The sequence below is a fragment of the Sesamum indicum genome, linkage group LG8 (genome assembly GCF_026168435.1).
Source record: "Sesamum indicum cultivar Baizhima isolate 11 linkage group LG8, ASM2616843v1, whole genome shotgun sequence".
NCBI lineage: Eukaryota > Viridiplantae > Streptophyta > Magnoliopsida > Lamiales > Pedaliaceae > Sesamum > Sesamum indicum.
In genome coordinates this window covers 26,689,332-26,708,773 of record NC_142664.1, presented here as the reverse complement: position 1 = coordinate 26,708,773, position 19,442 = coordinate 26,689,332, and the positions used below count along the sequence as shown (strand labels likewise).

General features: G+C 36.4%; 4 protein-coding genes, 1 non-coding gene and 1 pseudogene across 7 annotated transcripts; 4 read left to right on the top strand and 2 right to left on the bottom strand.

The window, feature by feature from the left end:
* Positions 1–21: 21 nt before the first annotated feature.
* Positions 22–2,961, top strand: PGN (Tetratricopeptide repeat (TPR)-like superfamily protein). 2 transcript variants are annotated; one of them, XM_011089202.3, is made up of 2 exons: positions 22–917; positions 1,229–2,961. In XM_011089202.3, exons 1-2 carry the CDS (start codon positions 306–308, stop codon positions 2,444–2,446), a joined length of 1,830 nt encoding a protein of 609 aa, XP_011087504.1. In that variant the 5' UTR covers positions 22–305; the 3' UTR covers positions 2,447–2,961. The 2 variants fall into 2 exon arrangements, with proteins under 2 accessions (XP_011087504.1, XP_011087505.1); XM_011089203.3 differs by having other exon boundaries at positions 23–945; positions 1,377–2,961.
* A 418-nt stretch (positions 2,962–3,379) lies between these two features.
* Positions 3,380–6,744, bottom strand: LOC105168967 (pentatricopeptide repeat-containing protein At3g62890). 2 transcript variants are annotated; one of them, XM_020695731.2, is made up of 2 exons: positions 6,629–6,734; positions 3,380–6,171 (listed from the first exon to the last, which is right to left on the bottom strand). In XM_020695731.2, the coding sequence occupies exon 2, from the start codon at positions 6,109–6,111 to the stop codon at positions 4,192–4,194; it is 1,920 nt and encodes a 639-aa protein (XP_020551390.1). In that variant the 5' UTR covers positions 6,112–6,171; positions 6,629–6,734; the 3' UTR covers positions 3,380–4,191. The 2 variants fall into 2 exon arrangements, with proteins under 2 accessions (XP_020551390.1, XP_011087503.1); XM_011089201.3 differs by having other exon boundaries at positions 3,380–6,744.
* Positions 6,745–6,837: 93 nt separating this feature from the next.
* Positions 6,838–6,910, top strand: TRNAA-UGC (transfer RNA alanine (anticodon UGC)). Its single transcript has one exon. It is a non-coding gene; the product is annotated as a tRNA-Ala (tRNA).
* A 1,096-nt stretch (positions 6,911–8,006) lies between these two features.
* On the top strand, positions 8,007–9,118 carry LOC105169404 (8-hydroxygeraniol dehydrogenase pseudogene; annotated as a pseudogene).
* A 1,146-nt stretch (positions 9,119–10,264) lies between these two features.
* On the top strand, positions 10,265–11,153 carry LOC105168966 (umecyanin). Its single transcript, XM_011089200.3, has 2 exons — positions 10,265–10,555; positions 10,655–11,153. Exons 1-2 carry the CDS (start codon positions 10,378–10,380, stop codon positions 10,939–10,941), a joined length of 465 nt encoding a protein of 154 aa, XP_011087502.1. The 5' UTR covers positions 10,265–10,377; the 3' UTR covers positions 10,942–11,153.
* Positions 11,154–13,047: 1,894 nt separating this feature from the next.
* On the bottom strand, positions 13,048–13,788 carry LOC105168965 (uncharacterized). The gene has a single exon (XM_011089199.3). It carries the CDS (start codon positions 13,675–13,677, stop codon positions 13,186–13,188), a length of 492 nt encoding a protein of 163 aa, XP_011087501.1. The 5' UTR covers positions 13,678–13,788; the 3' UTR covers positions 13,048–13,185.
* Between the last annotated feature and the right edge of the window lie 5,654 nt (positions 13,789–19,442).

Sequence of the window (19,442 nt, the reverse complement as noted above, 5' to 3'; positions counted from 1 at the left end):
ATTAAACAAGGGTTCTTTTTGTTTTACATTTTTTTTAATTAATTTGTGTGTTTTACATTTGTCACAGAGATGCAGTGATTTTTATCATTATCTTTGGAGAACAATAGTAATATATATATATATATATATATATATATTGCCATGTGTGGGATTGCAGTCAAACTCTTTGATGATGGATGAAGTATTGCTATGCTTTCCTGAATTTCTTCTCACATAATGAAAAGCTAAAGCCTTTCTCTTTTGAGTTCTATTAAAGAATCATCTTTTCCAGTTCAATTGCTTGATTTTAGCCTTATGCATTGGAAATGATATCAAGGAAACTTGTTAATATACCTCATCTTACTCCAAGGACTCACAATTCTACTCATTATCGCACGCTGAACTCCTCGATCCTTTTTAGCCCGCCTTTTGTACCGAAACCTCCTTCATTCCTGGCAACTAATGTCATCAAATCGTACTTCGAGACGGGCCTGGTCAGAGAAGCTCGTACTTTGTTCGACGAAATGCCTGAGAGGGATGTGGTTGCTTGGTCGGCCATGATAAATGGGTTCACCTCATGCAATCTGCACGTGAACGCGTGGACCATGTTCCGTGAGATGCTGAGGGATGAAGAAGATGTGAAGCCTAATGAGTATACCTTCTCTAGTGTGCTCAAAGCATGTAAGAGCATGGGTTCCCTTTCTTGTGGCGCGTTGGTACACGGCTTGGCGCTTAAGCATGGGGTGCTTGGGAGCATTTATGTCAGGAATGCGCTTATGGACATGTATGGCATGTGCTGCGATGGTATGGATAGAGCCTGTGCTGTTTTTGAGGAGATTGGAGTTAAGAACTCGGTGTCATGGACTACTTTGATTGCTGCTTACACTCACCTGGGAGATGGGCATGGTGGGCTCCGGGTTTTCAGGGAAATGTTACTGGTATGCAAACTAACTGGACTTGGAACTCGTAAGTTTTTGTGATTTTTTAGATTCCTATATTGCAAAAGAAGAAATGCCCATAGCAGAGGATTTGGGTGCAAAAATCTTGATAAGTCACGACATCATCACACACTATAAGTTCTTGCAGGCATTTTTATTACCAAACACGAGTTAGGTTCTTGCATGAGATTTTAACTGCTTTTACATATAAACAAGGTTGTGTTCTGAGGAATAAGCATAATTCGGGCTTTGATCTAAAAATTGTTGCTTTGTCTTACTTTACATGCTCTCTCATCTATTTATGCCAACAGGATGGGGCTGAACTAAATCCTTTTAACGTTTCAATTGCTATTAGAGCTTGTTCTTCAATTGGCTCACAAGCGTATGGCAAGCAGATACATGCTACAGTATTCAAGCGTGGGTTTGAATCCAGCATTCCTGTAATGAATTCTGTTTTAGACATGTACTGCAGGTGTATTGGTTTGAGTGAAGCAGATCAATGCTTTCATGGAATGACAGAAAAAGATATAATCACATGGAACACAATGATTGCAGGATATGAGAAGTCAGATCCATACGAGGCCCTCAACCTCTACTCAAGCTTGGAGTTTGAAGGTCTCACCCCAAATTGCTTCACGTTCACATCTGTTATAGCGGCAGTAGCTAACATGGCAGTTCTGGGGGTTGGGGAACAGATTCATGGAGGGATAATTAGGAGAGGCCATGGAGACGACCTAGGAGTGGCCAACGCTTTGATTGACATGTATGCTAAGTGTGGAAGCATCATGAATTCATGCAAAATCTTCAATGAAATGCATGATAAGAATGTTGTTTCATGGACCTCTATGATGGTCGGATATGGTAGCCATGGGCATGGAAAGGAAGCTGTTGACTTGTTTGATAAAATGGTTGCATCTGGAGTTAGGCCTGATCGGATTGTGTTTGTTGCAGTTCTGAATGCTTGTAGTCATGCTGGACTTGTTGATGAGGGTTTACAGTACTTCAAAATGATGGTTCATAGTTACAATATAACCCCAGATCAAGAGATTTATGGGTGTATTGTGGATTTGCTAGGCCGTGCTGGGCGAGTTAAGGAAGCATATCAGCTGATAGAAGCTATGCCATTTATGCCTGATGAATCTGTTTGGGGAGCATTTCTTGGAGCTTGCAAAGCACATAAGCTTGCAGAATTGGGGAAGTTAGCTGCAAGCAGGGTATTAGACTCGAGGCCAAGTGTTGCAGGGACATACCTAGCATTGTCCAGCATATATGCAGCTGATGGGAAGTGGGGAGATTTTGCTAGGATAAGAAAATTATTAAAAGGAACGGGAAATAAGAAAGAGGCAGGGAGAAGTTGGATTGAGGTGAGGAACCAGACCTATAGTTTTGTTGCAGGAGATAAGTTGGGTGTCCATATTGTGTGGGTCTATGAAGCAATAGATATGCTGGGCCTGCACATGAAAGAAGCAGGATATAATCCTGACTTACAATGCTTAATACATGATTTAGAAAATGAGGAGCCTGATTAGGAAACATGTGAGATCAGTGGCTTGAACAAGAACTGATATTAAGCATAGAAGGCCATATTACCAAGGATAACAGAAAATTTTTGGTTCTTCTTGGAGCGAAAGGACGCTCAAAATGTTTATGGTTATTCCGAGGAATACATATCCATTCTTTCATTCATTCATTCTGGTGGCTGATAATACCTTTCCCTGAATTAAGGTTTCAAGTGGTGGTCAGAAAAGAAGGAATTTCAGCATATCTATGAACATTCAGGATGGGACGCCAGCACTCAACTACGCACTGAATCTAACTGCGGATTTTTGTTTTTATGTTGTAAACGAATAAGCAAGTTTTCACTCTTTTTCTGGTTAGTATTGTATAATTGACAGTACCACAATGAAGCAACAATGTGACTAATTTACATCATTCAACCCTGCTGAGATGCATCAAAGACAATGTCATGCGTTATAAACTTGTTCAAGTCTCCTATGGAGCCAGTGCAATTGCTTTTGGTTCTGTCAAAAGAGGAGTTCCTGCATCTGTTTGTTATCTTTTAATTTAGTTTAAAGAAAAGATAACAATTTTTGACAGTATCCTTATAACTGGTTGCATGTTTGGAAATGATAAATTATTGTGATTCACTAGTGAAATGACTGGGAAACTTTTTAGCTTGGCTGGGAATATGACATCTGGGCAACCAAGTGAATTTGGCTGGATTCTTTAGGATTTTTTCTATGATCTGGAGCTGCAACTGAGTGTAACTAAAATGGATGTATAACTTTTTAAAGAGGCTTTATTTTCCATAATCTGAATGATTGCATTCAGTTGTTTCGTTGATCTAAACTCCTATTACAAATTCTTGAATCTTAGAAAGGGGGAAAAAAAGTAATGCTACGAAGTTTGATTCCATAAGATCAACATTCAAGTGTAGAATGAAACTTGAACCTGTAAGAGTGTATCAACTTAATGTATGGACTTCATCAAGAAACCAAAGGGATTTACAAGTAAAGAGAAACACCTTAGACAATAGGCTGATTGCTTCACAAAGGAAACAACCAGAAAACAAAAAGTTAAGGCATGATGGGCAACTGTTCAGATGATTACAAGATGGAGCCTATTAGATAATATCATTGCTCTAATCTGCCAAGAGCAGGTTCATGGCTGCAAATATCGCTTGCATCTTGCTGCTGATTACCACGTGTTCTGTGACAAGTCTGAAAAATCGGAAGTTGAGAACAAGAAAATGGGAACTTGAAAACCAGCAAGGAGCATCTCCAGTGCTACACTTATGAGAAGTGGCCTATGGACTGGAATTCTCCTAATTTCTGATTTGAGACAATCTCCTTCAATCTTAGAAAGTGGTTCAGAAGTGAGTGCTACTTATCCTCAATCGTCTCCCAGAAAACAATGCTTGGCAAAGATATTAATATCTTGATGTAACACAATAAACAACAGAATGATGTACATAGAAGTGAAGAACTGTGCCAATGACTCAAAGACAGCCTTTAAGGTGGCTACCTTCGATTGGATTGGACGGCCGACCGCAACTTCAAAGTTAATTGAAAGGCTAAAGCCAAAGATGAGCGCTTGTCATAGGTGCTCTTCTGATTAGGCTCAGAAAACAAAGCTGCTTCTGAATCAATTTGGAACAACTCTGTTAACTTGTACAACCGTGTTGCACAGACTTGCAAAGCACACGGACGTAATGACCACTTGTCATGACATCATTTCATGTGTTTTCTTTTTTCAATTGTTGTATGATATTCTGCTACCAATAATCCATACAAGAACAAGAACCATGCTTCAAATGGTGAAATCGGTGCCGATCCCTAACAACAATTTCACGATCAAAAGCTTTAGAGACCAGCTTTGCTGCCACATGACAATCGCTACAGATTCTTAAATTCTTAATAATTCTTATTGGTGTGGGTGCAGTAGTTGCTAACAGACCAAAGGCAATTGCAAGCTTCTCACTGTGTCTGAAGAGATTAGTTTCTTTCTCCTCTTCATCAATATCAAGTAGAACCTCATTTGTACCAGGTGCATAACCCAGCCTCTTTAATCTCCGGACCATTTCATCCAACATCCCCTCTATTTCCTTAATTTGAGGATGTGATCTGTCTCCAGCAAGGAACTCATGAACAACACCATTGGCTTCAATAATACTGCACCCTGGAGTTTTAACCACACCATGTCGTGTCATGATCCCTCTGATCTCTAGAACATTGGCCCAGTTACCTTTAGAAGCATATATATTGGACAATAGAACGTGGAAGCCATCATGCTCAGGCTGAAGTTCAATGAGTTTCCTCCCTATTCTCTCTCCCATTTCCTTGTCGCCGTGTTTCTTGCAAGCTCCAAGCAAAGCACCCCAAGTAGCAACATCTGGTGCCATTGGCATGGTGTCAATTAGTTCCTCTGCTTCCTTGAGCAGCCCTCTGCGTGCAAGAAGATCAACTAAACATCCATAGTGTTTAATGTTAGGTTCAATGTTGTACACCTTTACCATAGAATCAAAGTATCGGCGCCCCTCTTCTACCAGACCCATATGTCTGCAAGCACCAAGAACCGATACAAAGGTGATTTCATTTGGGATCACCCTACTTTTCTTCATCTCTTCAAACATCTCAAGTGACTTTTCTACCTTTCCATTCATAGCCAAGCCAAGAATCAAAGCATTCCATGAAGAAACTCCCTTTTCCTCCATCCCATGGAAAACCTCCAAGGCATTTTCCACACTTCCGCATTTCATATACATGTTAATTAGAGTTGTACCAAGAATTATATTCACCTTGAGCCCATTCTTCCGTATGTAAGCATCTAACCACTTCCCTTGATCAAGGGCAGCAAGTTGAGTGCAAGCTGAAAGCACACTGACCAAGGTGGTTTCATCGGGCTTAACACCTTCGCGCTGCATATCATGAAATAATGCTAAAGTCTCATGAAACTTATCTAGTTGGGCATAACCAGATATCATTGAACTCCATGACACAACATCCTTCGCAGGCATGTTATCAAATAATTCCCTAGCCTTCTCGACCAATCCACATTTGATGTATCCAGATATCATAGAATTCCAAGATATTATGTCCAAGAAACAGCTTTGAGTAAATAATTTCTCCGCAGCCGACACATCATCACATCTGGAATACATTTGAATCAAAGAATTTTGAAGATTTACATAAGATTCAAATCCAACTCTTACAGCCAAGCCATGTACCAATTTTCCTATTCTGAAACTAGATAAATGTGCACAAGCTGAAATCACGGCTACAACGACCACCTCATCTACACTAATTCCATTGTTAAACATTTTTAAGAACAGATCCAAAGCCTCTTCATACATACCATTCTGCTCGTAACTAGAAATCAATGCAGTCCATGATACCAAATCCTTCTCCTCCAGCTCATTGAACAATTGATGCGCCTCAGTCACCCTGCCACTCTTACCCAACAGCACAATCATAGAATTCGACGCAATGACATTCTTTCTAGGCATCTGAGCATAGAATAATGTTGCCTCATCAACACTTCCCCCTAAAACATATCCAGCCAACATCGAATTCCAAGAAACCAAATCCAGCACGGGACTTTCATCAAACACCTTTCTAGAATCACCCACGTGCCCACACACACTATACATATTGATCAAATTGTTCACCACATAAACATCACTCTCAAATCCCATTTTCACAACATGATCATGCACCTCTCTCCCCTCGAACTCGGAGGAACTGAGAGAGCAGCCCTGAATCAAGATGGGATAAGTATAATTATCAATGCATAAAAAACTATTCTTTAACATGGATTTGTACAAAAACATTGAATCTTGCGCCCTGTTACTTTGCACAAAGGCTCTCAACATAGTATTCCAAATGAACCCATTTGGGTCCTGAATGATTGTAAAGATTTTGTAAGAATAATCACTGTGAACGAAGGGTAACTCAATAGAAAACTTGAGGATTCTGCTAGCAGCATAAGTGTCCTTGATTAGCCCAGTGCATATCATTTGACACAAAATCTGATTTAAGAGCTTGATATTTCGGCATTGCAAGAACAAACCGTCCAAATTTGAGCAATTTATGGTGGCTCTTGAAATGGGTTTTTGGTTAACAGATGATCTAATAGCCCAAAATGCAGTTAGTTTTGCTGAACTCATACACGCAGTTGATGAGGCAAATGAAATAGTTGAGTTGAATTCATACACTGAATTTACAAGGTGATGTTGGATAGTATTGATTCTGTTTCTACCGTGCAAAGAGCTTAATCTTCCTCTCTCTTGTGAGGAGTTTTTTCAAATAAAACCGTTAAGGATTGAGTTGAACCCAACAATACTTGTACAAAGACTTGCATTGCGATGACTGATGAATGTGTACCAAGTCATTTGATTAAAGCAGAAGCTTACGTAAAGTGTGGGGATGTAGCTCAAATGGTAGAGCGCTCGCTTTGCATGCGAGAGGCACGGGGTTCGATCCCCCGCATCTCCATCCTTTTTTATTCCTTGTTTTGGAGCCGAGTCCCAATATCAATCCCTACCCGTCAGACTCAAATCTTGCTCTCTTTCTTTCTTTCTTTCTAAAATGTATTCTCATTGCTGGCGTGGCGCCCATCCCTTCTTCCACTCCCCGTATTCGCCTGCTCAGCTCAGCTCTTCCTCACCCTCATCACCTGCTACTTCATTCAAAACCTAAACTAGTTAATATTTAACATTCTATTAATTTCTCTTTTCATTGTTTTCTCAAATCCAGTTTTTTTTTTTATTTTTTATTTTTTATTTTCAAATAATAATGATCCCTGATTTAATTACCCTTCATATGTTTTCTCTATTTATTTCAGTTATATCAATTCTTTAATTTTTTTTAATCTTTACATTTGTGCCATTGAAATATATTTCTAAAATTAATTAATTTATTTTTTATCTGAATTGATTTTGCGATCTCCCAAGGGATGGTGGCCCACAATTCTATATGATTATTTAAAATGTTTGGTTGTACCTGAACAAAGAAAATCATGTTAGGTTAGTTTAGATGGTCCCCAGTGAAAATCTTCTGATACTTAAGTCAGTTTAAGTTCTAGATGATAAATGATAATCTCAAGTAGTAAATGAGGTAGTAAGTAATAAATGTGTCCTGCTATATATGCTATGGATGAAGATATTTATAAGGTTAAATGTACCCACTTGTTGGTCCACGTGGTATTATATCAAATCATGAGTTATCAGAGGATCTATATCTAGATGTTGGGTCATTAGAGCGAATTGAATCAGCAATTCGACTTGAGATAGAAAAACATCGATCCAGGACTACAGTGGTATTTCAGTGTTGTTGGGAGATTTATTTATATCTTTTTTCAAGTGGATACAATATACCCCGGTCAATTTTGGATACACTCAAGTGAATGTTAGGGCACACATTAGTACCAAAAAATTCAGTGGCATAATGTTAATGAGATTTAGTTTAATTGATAAAGTTGAAATCCCATAACTTCAAAATTATAAGTTCAAACACTACCAACATATAAGATGCTATTTTACTTCAATAATAAGTGTCATTTTACGTGGCTAATCAGAAATGTTAGGCATCCCATTTGCCCTTTTCTTGAGTAAATCGCTGCCGGACTACTACTACTGTTCCATATACATAGAGAGAGACATCAATTAAAGGGATATCAATTGCTATACTTGTTTCAATTTATTGTTCGAGATCCAGAACAAACAAGAGTTGTCGCCAATGGCCACAGACTCAGTGAAGGCTTGCGGGTGGGCCGCTAGAGACTCGTCTGGACTTCTCTCTCCTTTCGCCTTCTCTAGACGCCCCACTCGCGACCGCGGCGTGCAGTTCAAAGTACTGTATTTTGGGATCTGCTACTCGAATCTTCACACAGTCAAGAATGACTGGGGCTCCTCCCACCACCCGCTCGTACCCGGCCATGAGATGTTCGGAAAAGTAACTCAAGTCGGGTCCAAGGTCCAGAAATTTCGGGTCGGGGACAAAGTGGGTGCAGTGTGCCTGGTCGATTCCTGCAGATGCTGCGATCAATGTGTCAACAATCTCGAGAATTTACTGTCCCAAACTCGTTTTAACTTACAACAGCATTCAGCCCGACGGCACCGTCACCTACAGCGGTTACTCCGACGTCATGGTGGTGGACGAAAATTTCATTATTCGCTGGCCCGAAGACTTCTACATGGATAAGGGAGCTCCCTTGCTTTGCGCTGGGATCACCACTTACAGCCCGATAAGATACTAGGGCCACCACATCGGAGCTATCAGGCTTGGCGAGCTGGGCCACGTCGCCGGGGTGATCAGTACCTCCATCGGTAAGAAAAAGGAAGCCATGGAGAGCCTCGCCCCCGACGGATTTGTGATCAGCTGCACGCTGCAGGAAATGCAAGTTGCGGCCTGGACTTTAGACGGGATTACGACACTGTTTCTGCAGTTCACACACTGGCGCCGTTGTTAAGCTTGCTGAAGCCACACGGGAAGCTGATCGTGGTTGGGTCGCCGGAGAAGCCGCTTGAGTTGTCGGTGTTTTCAATCACTCTGGCGTGGAAGACGGTGGCGGGGAGCATAATGGGGGGGCTGAAAGAGACGCCGGAGATGATTGATTTCGCAGCGAAGCATAATATAGTGTGTGATAAGAGATAATTCCGATGGATTATGTGAATACAACGATGTAGCGGCTGGCGAAAGCCGATGTCAAGTACCGGTTCGTCATTGATGTTGGGAAAACACTGAAAAACAACGAAGTGTAATCACCTCTAACGAACCATGCATTTGATACCGGCTACGTGAATTTGGCTTAATATATGCTTTGAATCGATAAATTGATATATAATTATGCTTAGAATTAATAGTTTACGTAACTACACATTCACACGAGTGACGTAGACAAAAATAATAAAATCGATTAAGAGCAATTTAAATCCTAGAAAATCAAATCCTAACATAAGAGAGTCACGTATAAATACAGAATTTTTTTAAAAAATATAACTATAATTTCAATTTTTTTTATAAAAAAGGATAAATTGATATTTTTAGAGAATGTTTAAGTGTAATTAACACAATTATTTGTTCTCTTTTACTTTCTCTTTCAAAATTTGTGATGAAAAAAATATATGCATTCATTTTCCAATGATTTATGCTCTATCAACCATTTTAGGTCAAGATGCACAGTGGGCCGAGTTGGGCTAGTCCGGCCTAAAATCGATTTGAACTAATAAAAAAATGGACTGGGTTGGCCCAGTCTCACTTGGGACCGGGTCGATCCAGGCCTAGGTATTAAAATTTAGGACCAGCTCAGCCGAGGACCACTTGGTCCTGAGCTAGACTTGCTGGGCCATTTTTTTTTTATAATAATAATGCATGGTATATAAATTTTATTTTATTCTTCTAAACTAACTATTCTAATAACATTTTTATATTTATAGAACTCTAAAAATTATTATTATTTTATTTATTTTTTCAAAATTTATTATTTTGAATTTATTATCATCTAAGTTCCTTATTAATATTAACTATTATTTCTTTATTTATGATTTCTTAGTGATTTAATTTATCATTTATTGTATTTCATAATTCTGCAAAAAGTTTAAGTAATGGTTTAAAAGACAATACTCCGTACCGCTTTGTCTTCTGTCTTGAGCTGATCATATTGGACAAACATTTGTGTGAAAGAGTAGTTTTTCTTTGTTTCCAAGTTGACGGAGTCAAGTCAGACACAGGCTCTCTAGAATTACAAGTGTTAGACGCGTAGTTTGAATCCTCAAACCAAACTACTTTTCCTGCTCTATTCATCATCATAAACGCTCCCTCTCTCTCTATATATGTACTCATCTCTCGTACCAAAACATCAGACCCTACTACTTTCTTCATCCATTTAGCATACATATCAAGAAAGATTTAAAGCAGGGCAGGCAGAGGCGACCTGTTAGAACACAGAGTATTATTGGAAAATGGGCAACAAGCTGGTGCTGATTGGGTGGTTGATGGCTGTGGCCACTCTGTTCGCGGGATGCGCTGCCGATACGTACACCGTGGGAGATAATCTGGGATGGACTATTCCTCCGCTGGGGGACGTCGCCTACAGAACCTGGGCCGCCAAGGAAGACTTTGACCTCGGAGACAACATAAGTCAGTATTCTAATGAGCACCTTCACACTTTTGATTTTTGGGCTTATTTGATTATCATGGAGTAACTAACTGTATTCCGCAAAATCACAATTTTTGCAGTATTTAGATGGAGTGGAACACACGATGTAGTTCAAGTGACAAAGGAGGGGTACGACAACTGCACTGCAACAAATACCACTGCTCTAACTCCAATCCAAACCACTAGTCCTTACACCTTCACTCTCAACTCCACTGCTCCTCACTACTTCATTTGCACCATCGAAAACCACTGCCGTCTCGGCCAGAAGGTCACCATACAAACCGAAGCATCGGCTGCCGCCCCTGTACTCAAAACTGGTGCCTTGTCCGCTCTTCTCCTAGCCCTGGCTGCCTTCATCTCTCTGTAGAATTACTCTTAGTATAATGGATTTTCTATTATTGTTTTGATCGCTTGTTTGTCACATTTGTTTGAAATCTTCAACTTCCTCCTGATAAGCGCTTAGATGTCTTGTCTTGTAGGTATTTCCTTGTATTGTAAATAATACAATCCTACGCTATAAATAGGATTGATTTTTCTCATGTAAACTTATTGGAACCAATAAATTAATAATTACTTATATATTTTTGCTGAGAATTAAATTAATTATATAAATTAAGGGTTGTATTAATTAGTTTAACCATCTATCTTACATTTGAAGAGTCCAAAGTCAAGATGCATTTGAAAAGTCAAAGAATATTGTATTGATAAGTTGTGTTCTTGGTGAATGTAATGTATAGTGTATATTTTTCCTTTTCTCGCCAACAAAGTGATATAATTAAAGTGGTGATGGAACAATAAGCAAATGAAGAAGCCATCACATGCTGTGGCTCAAGCTTCCGAAAGACTCATAGACTACGTTTTTGGAGAAGGTTTCAAGTGTATCAATTGTCAAGCGAACATGAAAGATTTTGCACAATTCTTTCAAACTAGTAGATAATGTGGTAAAGGTACGCCTTGAGACAATATTATCTTAAGATGAAATTGTTAGATCCATGAAATCAATTAATATGGTGAAATGCTAGAAGATCAATTAATGTTCCATTAATTGAAACAAATTCTTCATTCTCTTGATCCAGAATTTAATTGAATCGTTGAGGAATCAAAAGATTTGGATACCCTGACTATTGATACACTCATTGTTATATACAAGCCCATGAAGAGAAGTTGAAAGACAAGGAGCCTCAAAAACAAGTCTTTTTCTCTTGGCAAAATTGCAAATTTTGTCCCGTAGGATAGACCTATTTATAAATTAGTCATGTGTTTGATGGGTTTTTAAAGATAGTCCACCTTGGGTTAAGATTGGTGGAGTGTGGATAAAATGAATGCAGAGTTGGTCACCTCCATCTTCTGCCGTTAAAATATATGACAGAAGGTATGTGAAAAGCACTTGGCCGTTAATCGGAGGGAAAAAGACTCGAGCATAATTGCAAACTTAGTCGGGTAGGAGAAACTCATTTCAAAAACAGCCCACCTTCATTAAAGAAAATAAATAAAAATTGAATACCACGCATTATTAAAACAAAAGAATTGGCCAAACTGGGTTGGTGAACTAGCCACACCAACAGGTCCAATTTCAAACTAGACGGTCCTAAACCATTGGGCTGGGCTGGGCCGATCCCAGGTCTAGATACCTGAGACTAGCCCAGATCCAACCTATTCCCATCCTATTTTGTTATCATGCCAATTGAATCTTGATCCAGATTGACCCGACCCAATTTCACCCACTACACATATGGAGCAGTAACTACCGCGGATGGGTGGCAAAAACAAAGGTGGAAATGAGAATTACACATATTTATGGTGAAGGGAATGAATATGAAGCGGCTGAATTTATGGGATTGGAAGCGTGTGACTGTGACATTTAGGAAGGAAGAGTTGGATGGTAATGAATGGAGCAACTGCCACTGCCACACTTGGATTGTCAAAGGGGCGTAGCAACTCACTCACACTCCTTGCTTGCTTCTAACAACTGTTTTCGGAGTTTCCTACTATGTAAGGAGCAGTAGGAGGAGGAGGAGGAGGGGCTATGGCTTCCACCAAACCCCACCTCCTTTCTAAACTTTTCTTTATACCATTTCACACCACGTACTACACCTCCCATCCCATGTCTACCCTTCATATATATGCCACTCAATCACTCCCATTCTCACCAAATTCTGAAATTTCATCATCAATCTGATGATAAAATCAGCATTAGTGCTAATTAACAAATCAAAATTAATAACGAAAATTTAACTTATTAGTCGCTAAGTATTTTTTATTGCTATTCCGCAATTTTCTTGTAATGTGGAGATCGACTCTTTCACCGCCAAATTCAGCTATGTATGAATGTAAACATTCATACACAATCCCAGAAACAAAAACATCAATTTAAGACCAACATAATTCATCCTACGAATCAAGTGAATGTTAAAACCCCACAAGGTTGATGATCTCCCACACAAAATATATAAAACTAGGGTTTAAGAAACACTTTGAAATAAAACTTATTAATAACAGAAATTGTAATTAGAAGCAGAGACAACAAGTTAACATAAAAAAGACAACATGGTAGCTAATCAGATGTGATTATTTTCTTCCCAACACTAATTATGCTCTAACTTTCACACTATTACACCTCCTTCACTTCCACAGCCGCCGCATTCACCTTCACCTCCTCCTTCACGGCCGGCGGCTCCTCCTCGAGCTGGAAGGCCTCCACCGGGAAGGAGCGGGACAGGCCCGTCGGGGTCTTGAACGTGATCTTGCCGGTGGGCGGGTCATCAAGATAAATGTCACTAAGAGAAACCCACATGAGGAGCTCCTTGGTCTTCACGCCCGTCAGTTTCTTGATCCTCTTCGGCTCCACATACGCTGTCACCTCTCTTGCGTACTGCACAGGCCGACCGATCTTCTCGAACTTGTGTTCCGACTTCTTCTTCTGTATCAGCCATACAAATCCTGTCTCCTTCACGTACCCGCATTCCTCCATGTCCTTCAATGGCAGCAGCCCGTTCGGTAACCCCATTTCTGTCAGCAAGAACCTGGATTTTTCCTGGCAGATTGCATCTCCGCGATACATTTCTGAGGCACTGCTTCGGATTTCATCTGTAATCAGAGACATGTTGATGATTGTGAGGTGGGAAGGGGGGTTGGGCACTTCTTCTCACTTGATTTTTGGTTTGAAATGATGCGTATTGCAGTTGGAGAGATGTGGGGAAGAGTGGATGGAGAGGGGGGATGATATATAGGTGGGAGACTGCAAATTTGGCCCTCATTTTGGTCTATAATTTCCAAGATACCCTATATTTTTTTAATACCTTATGGATTAAGTAAGCAAGAATAATTTTGGGTTGGATTTTTTATTTTATAAAAATTATGTGTACAATAGTTATGTTATTTATTTAATTTTAAAATATATATATATATGCATGATGTATATAGTAAATAAAGTAAAATAATAAAATATAATTCGAAATAGAAAATTTAATTTAGAATGTTTGACAGACACAATTATGGGAATAAATCTTGGGAGGGTAATTATCAGATAAGATTTTCCTTACGATGGATAAGATTTTTTCTTAAGGTAAATAATATTAATTGTGAATTGAAAGTCAGTGAGGAGAGGCAAACATCTGTACTTTGTTATTAAGGAAGCTGAGTTTTTTAGTATCTCACCTCTTTATGATATGCTATTTTTAATTTTTAATATTTAAATTTATTTATCATGTATATAATTTCTCAATATCCCGTTTTCTAGACTTCCATCTTTCAAAAAGTTGGACTCCTTTAAAAGTTCAAACGGCTTTCAGGATAAAAAGAATATATATATATATTATCGAAAATATGTAGAAGTTGAATTTTGTTAGGTACATATTCGAATTATTTTAAAATATTCTTTATGATAATATGCATTTAATTTATAAAATTAATATTTATATTTTAAACACACATGGAGCATGCCCTTATTTCCGGCAATGACTGGTTTCTTCTCCCTTTTTGTACAGTTTGATGCACAATTCTCCTTTCAACCCAATCAGTTGTAGATTTGTTAACATATATTGTTGTGTATATTTGAGTTTAAATAAAATGATATAAATTCAAGTGAAATTCTTTTGTGCCAAGAATTTCAAAAATACTTCACACACATGAATTTGAGAATTTATCACAACTCAAATTAAATTAAGATTCATCGTATATAAACTATTGAACTAATTACCATAATTTATTATGATTATAAATTTGAAATAGAAAAAAATGCAAGCAACTCTCTTGTGATATTACGAATAAGCAAATTACCTTGTTATGAAATAATAAAATAGCAATTAACCTCTCAATATTTTTCAAAATGAAGCAATTTACCTCTGTTGATCTCCTTGAATAGAGAGGTAAATTGCTTCATTTTAAAAAGCATATGGGGTAAATTATTATATTTTTTTTTTCATAATGAAATAATTTACTCATTTACAATATTGTAGGAGATAAATTGCTATTCACCCCAATCTTGACTCCAGATCCATCATTCAATGTACCTATGGTAATAATTATTGCCCAAAAAAAAAAACCCCAAAAAAGAAAAGTTGAATTTGAATTTAATTTGTAGTGTTGAGAAGGGGTTGGACACATTTAAACCTACACATTAGAGAAGTCAATATTATAATAATAAAGTAGGAAAAAGAAGGGCAAAAATTAAAAGAGAGAATTGAATTCAGCAGCTGCATATTTAAGAAGGGGATGGGAAGTGGTTGGGAGGAGAGCAAACAACATTAGTAAATTTTTCTGGTGTAGTTGGGAGGGGGGTGGCAACAATTTATTTGCAGCTGATGTGAACTTCATCTATTATCCAACTAATCTATTTATCATTATTATTTTTTTGTGATAATTATACTTTCCTCCCTTGAAATTTGGTGTCATTACACGTACGCCTCTTGTGATTTAGAATATTGCATTTAACACACCTAAAGTTTGTTTCAATCTAACAAATAAGTCCCTCCATTAGTCTAAATTCATAGAATTTGCTGATATTAACAAAAAAATCTAAGTTAATTTATTACTGGTTTATTGCAGGTCAAACAAATTTTGATTATGATCAAATTACCTTCATACATCTCCACACGTCAATGCATGTGAAGAGTATATCGTCATCGTTGTAAAGATAGTTTAATCCAAAAAAATTTGTTTGACCTGTAATAAGTCAGTAATCAATCAATCAAGGGTAAATGTCGATTCTCATTCAATTTTTTTATTAATATCAGTAAATTTAATAAATTTTGACTAAAAGTATGACTTATTTGTTAGACGGAAGCAAACTTAAGAGTTGCTAGATATAATTTTTTAAATTATAGAAAGTTTACATATAATTACTCCAAACTTTATAGGAGAAGAGTGTAATTAATTAATTAGCATCAAAGAACGAAAACGTATAATATGGAGGTGGTAAGTTAAGTGGAACAATTTGTGCCTTCTTATAAATTAGATCATAAGATTGTATCAATTTAAACATTTATGTTTTCCATTCCACTTTCGTTTTAAGTATAGTGCAACAGTTTCTCATCTCCTAAATATATCTTATTAGAATTCCTGACGGTTAAATCTAACAAAATTTAAATTATAATGAATGGAATATTACATTAAAATGAGGTAAAATTGAATTTTTTTTTTTGTCAAAATCCTGTATCGATCTTCCATGGTATTAAATCATGATTATAGTCTTATTTACATAAAAAAAATTAAAAATTTAAAAAACCCGAAAAACAATGCATACAAAAAATGTCATTTTTTTATGAATTACAAAAAAAAAATACTTTGGTTGAAATATAAAAAATTTCATTTTAATTCTACACAAAATGAAATATAAAATCAGATGCAAGAAAATAAGTCTTAAATGTCATTATAATACATCATATCAATTAGTACAATTTACTTTGGATGAAAAATTTCAACATCAGGTCATTATTAACAAAACTCTTGTCATTCTTTAATATCACGTACTGCTCCAAATTTTTGTAATTTTTCTTTGATTTTGGTTCATAAATTTCGTATCTTGCATTACTTTGTAAGGATCTTATTGCAACACGTAAAGAAATTTATAATAATTAAAAATCTATGGGAAAAGTATTATTTTAGTCCATTAAGTATGCCTAGTTTTAATTTTAGTTCGATAACTATATCCATTTTTGTTTAGGTCCAGTAACTTACGAAATTGCTTACTTTTGGTCCTCTGGCAGATTTTCGAACAATTTTACCCCTATGAGTGCATATGGACTAAAATTGCCTTTCAAAAATTGCATAGGGGTAAAATTGTCCGAAAATCTACAAGAGGACTAAAAGTAAACAATTTCATAAGTTACTGGGATCTAAACAAAAATGGACATAATTATCGGACTAAAATTAAAATTAGGCATATTTAACGGATTAAAATAATACTTTTCCCAAAATCTATTTTAACGATGAAAATAAATGTGAATGGTGTGTTATGAATTATTTTTATAAAAAGCATATTGTAGTATAAAATGTGATGTCATTATAATGACGTTTAAAACTTGTTTGTTTTTTCCGCCTCTTTCTACATCTATTTTTAATATATATTTCATTTTGCGGATAATGATAATGACATTTTTCTAGGATAAATTACACATACCCCCTTAAAATCAGCGGTCATCTAATAAATATTCCTACTATGCAGTGTCACAAAGGAAGTATTTGTTAGACACATCATTACTTTTAGGGGAGTAATACATGTTCTTGTGATTTTTTTAAATTCTCTATATTTCTTTTCATGCGAATAAGACTATGACATACATCAATATTTTGTGCTAGATTTAACTGTCAGTATTAAAATGAAATATATATCAAAGACTACTATAGTGCATGTAAAAGATGAGGGACTAAAGTGACATATTAAAAAAAAGGGAAAGAAAAGAGACGAATAGAGAGATATAGCCAAATATATACAAAGTAATTTGTAGTAGTAAAAATATGACTTGATTATGGAAAATAATTGTAATCCACTTTTGAATTTTGTTGGGAATGTGGTGAGTAACTCTGTGTCATGCTAAAAGGACTCCTATGCATACCACATATACGATGATTATTATGTTGCTCGCTCTTTCTTGTCTTTTTTTACTTACTATAAAAGGAAAAAAAGGAAGGTAGGACACCTCATATGTAGAATTGGGCACCGAATGTGTAGAAAGTAGTAAAAATGTGAACATTAATAGTCCAACGACTTGTTATGGGGGTTGGATTTTTTTTTTTTTTTATAATATATGGGAATATTATTGTTGTATGGTAGGTGATTTTCACCACCTAAAACACATCATTGTAGCTAGACCCCACATATCTATAGAACAAAGACGTGTAACATCCTATCTAGGATTTAGGGGAAAAAAAAAATCTAGGGGCTGTGGGCTACCAAAATTAGGACGTAGACTTAGTTTTAGTACAATCAACTTATATATATTATGAGTGGTTCTATCGAAATCGGATTTCTTTTAATTGTTTCTCTTTAAATGTGATTCGGGTTTAAAATTATGATAACTTCGAGAGCAATCCAATCTCGATAAAAATTTAAAAAAAAACATCAAGAAATTTTAGACTGCCAAAATTAACACGTAACATTAATCAGGAGTGGTATTATCGAAATTGGAATTTTATTTCAATTGTTTATTTATTGACAAGATAGAAAATTCAATTTCAGAATATTGAATTTCAAATATTATTATATTTCTTGAAAAGATTTTCATCATCACCAGAAACACCCATTTCGAGAACATTGATGAAAAGAGGTAAAATGGTAGGACGTAACAAACACCTTAATAGAATTACTCATACGATTCATGTGTGGCCGATGATGACGATAACATGGAAAGAAATCCTTCTTTCCATTTTATTATTTCATAATATATATATATATATATATATATAACTGCACGCTTCAATTCAATGCAGGTGTCGTGTATTGGTAAGTGTAACAAGAAATGTTACATAATTGCAATTCAATTATTTTACCTCATTCAATTCTATGATAGATCGCATGCAATAAAATTTTCCTGATTATTGAGCATTAATAAACAAACAAATTCAATGCATGCTTTACATGTCCTATTGATTTACTCCCTTCTAATCAATATAAGCATTCAAATCAAAAAGGGAAATAAATGGCTTCAGACAAAACAATCAAGAAAATAAACTAAACATGAAGGTATGTCTTTCATTCTATAAGAGGTTTAAAATTTGACTTGACTTAATCAATAATTTTTAGATGATTCAAATCAACTAAAGCGACTCTAAACTTGATACAGTTAAAACAACATAACCAAGCTCAATCACAAATTTTTAAAATTCGGTAAAACTTAAACAAGTCTGTATACCAACCCGTTTGGTTTAAATGCAGCTAAGATAATGTCCCATAACTTAAAAGGACATGGCACCAAACGAAGGCCATAAAGGAGGTGAGTTATTCACAATCACACCCATATTGAACGCAGGACCAACTCACATTGATTGCTCTTTCTGTAAATCACTACCTCTTACTGTTATCTCTTTACTGTCTTAACAAAGAACTTGGAAGTTAACATCTTTATAAATTATTTCACATACGTTACCCCCCCCCCCCCCAAAAAAAAAAAAGAAAGAAAAGGAAAAAAAAATGTCCTATTCGGATTCTAGATTGAATATTTAACCTCACTGTAATAAAAATCACAGCCACACAAAACTTATTGCCATGCTGCGGATTTAATCTATCAGAAAAAGAGATTTCTGAGAAGTAATGCCCAACAACCTCATCTGACAACTTCTAAATGGTTGGAACAGTGCCCGTGTTGCTGTTTATAACAGTGCGGTGGCTATAATAATAACAATAACAAAAACAACAACAATAATAATAAT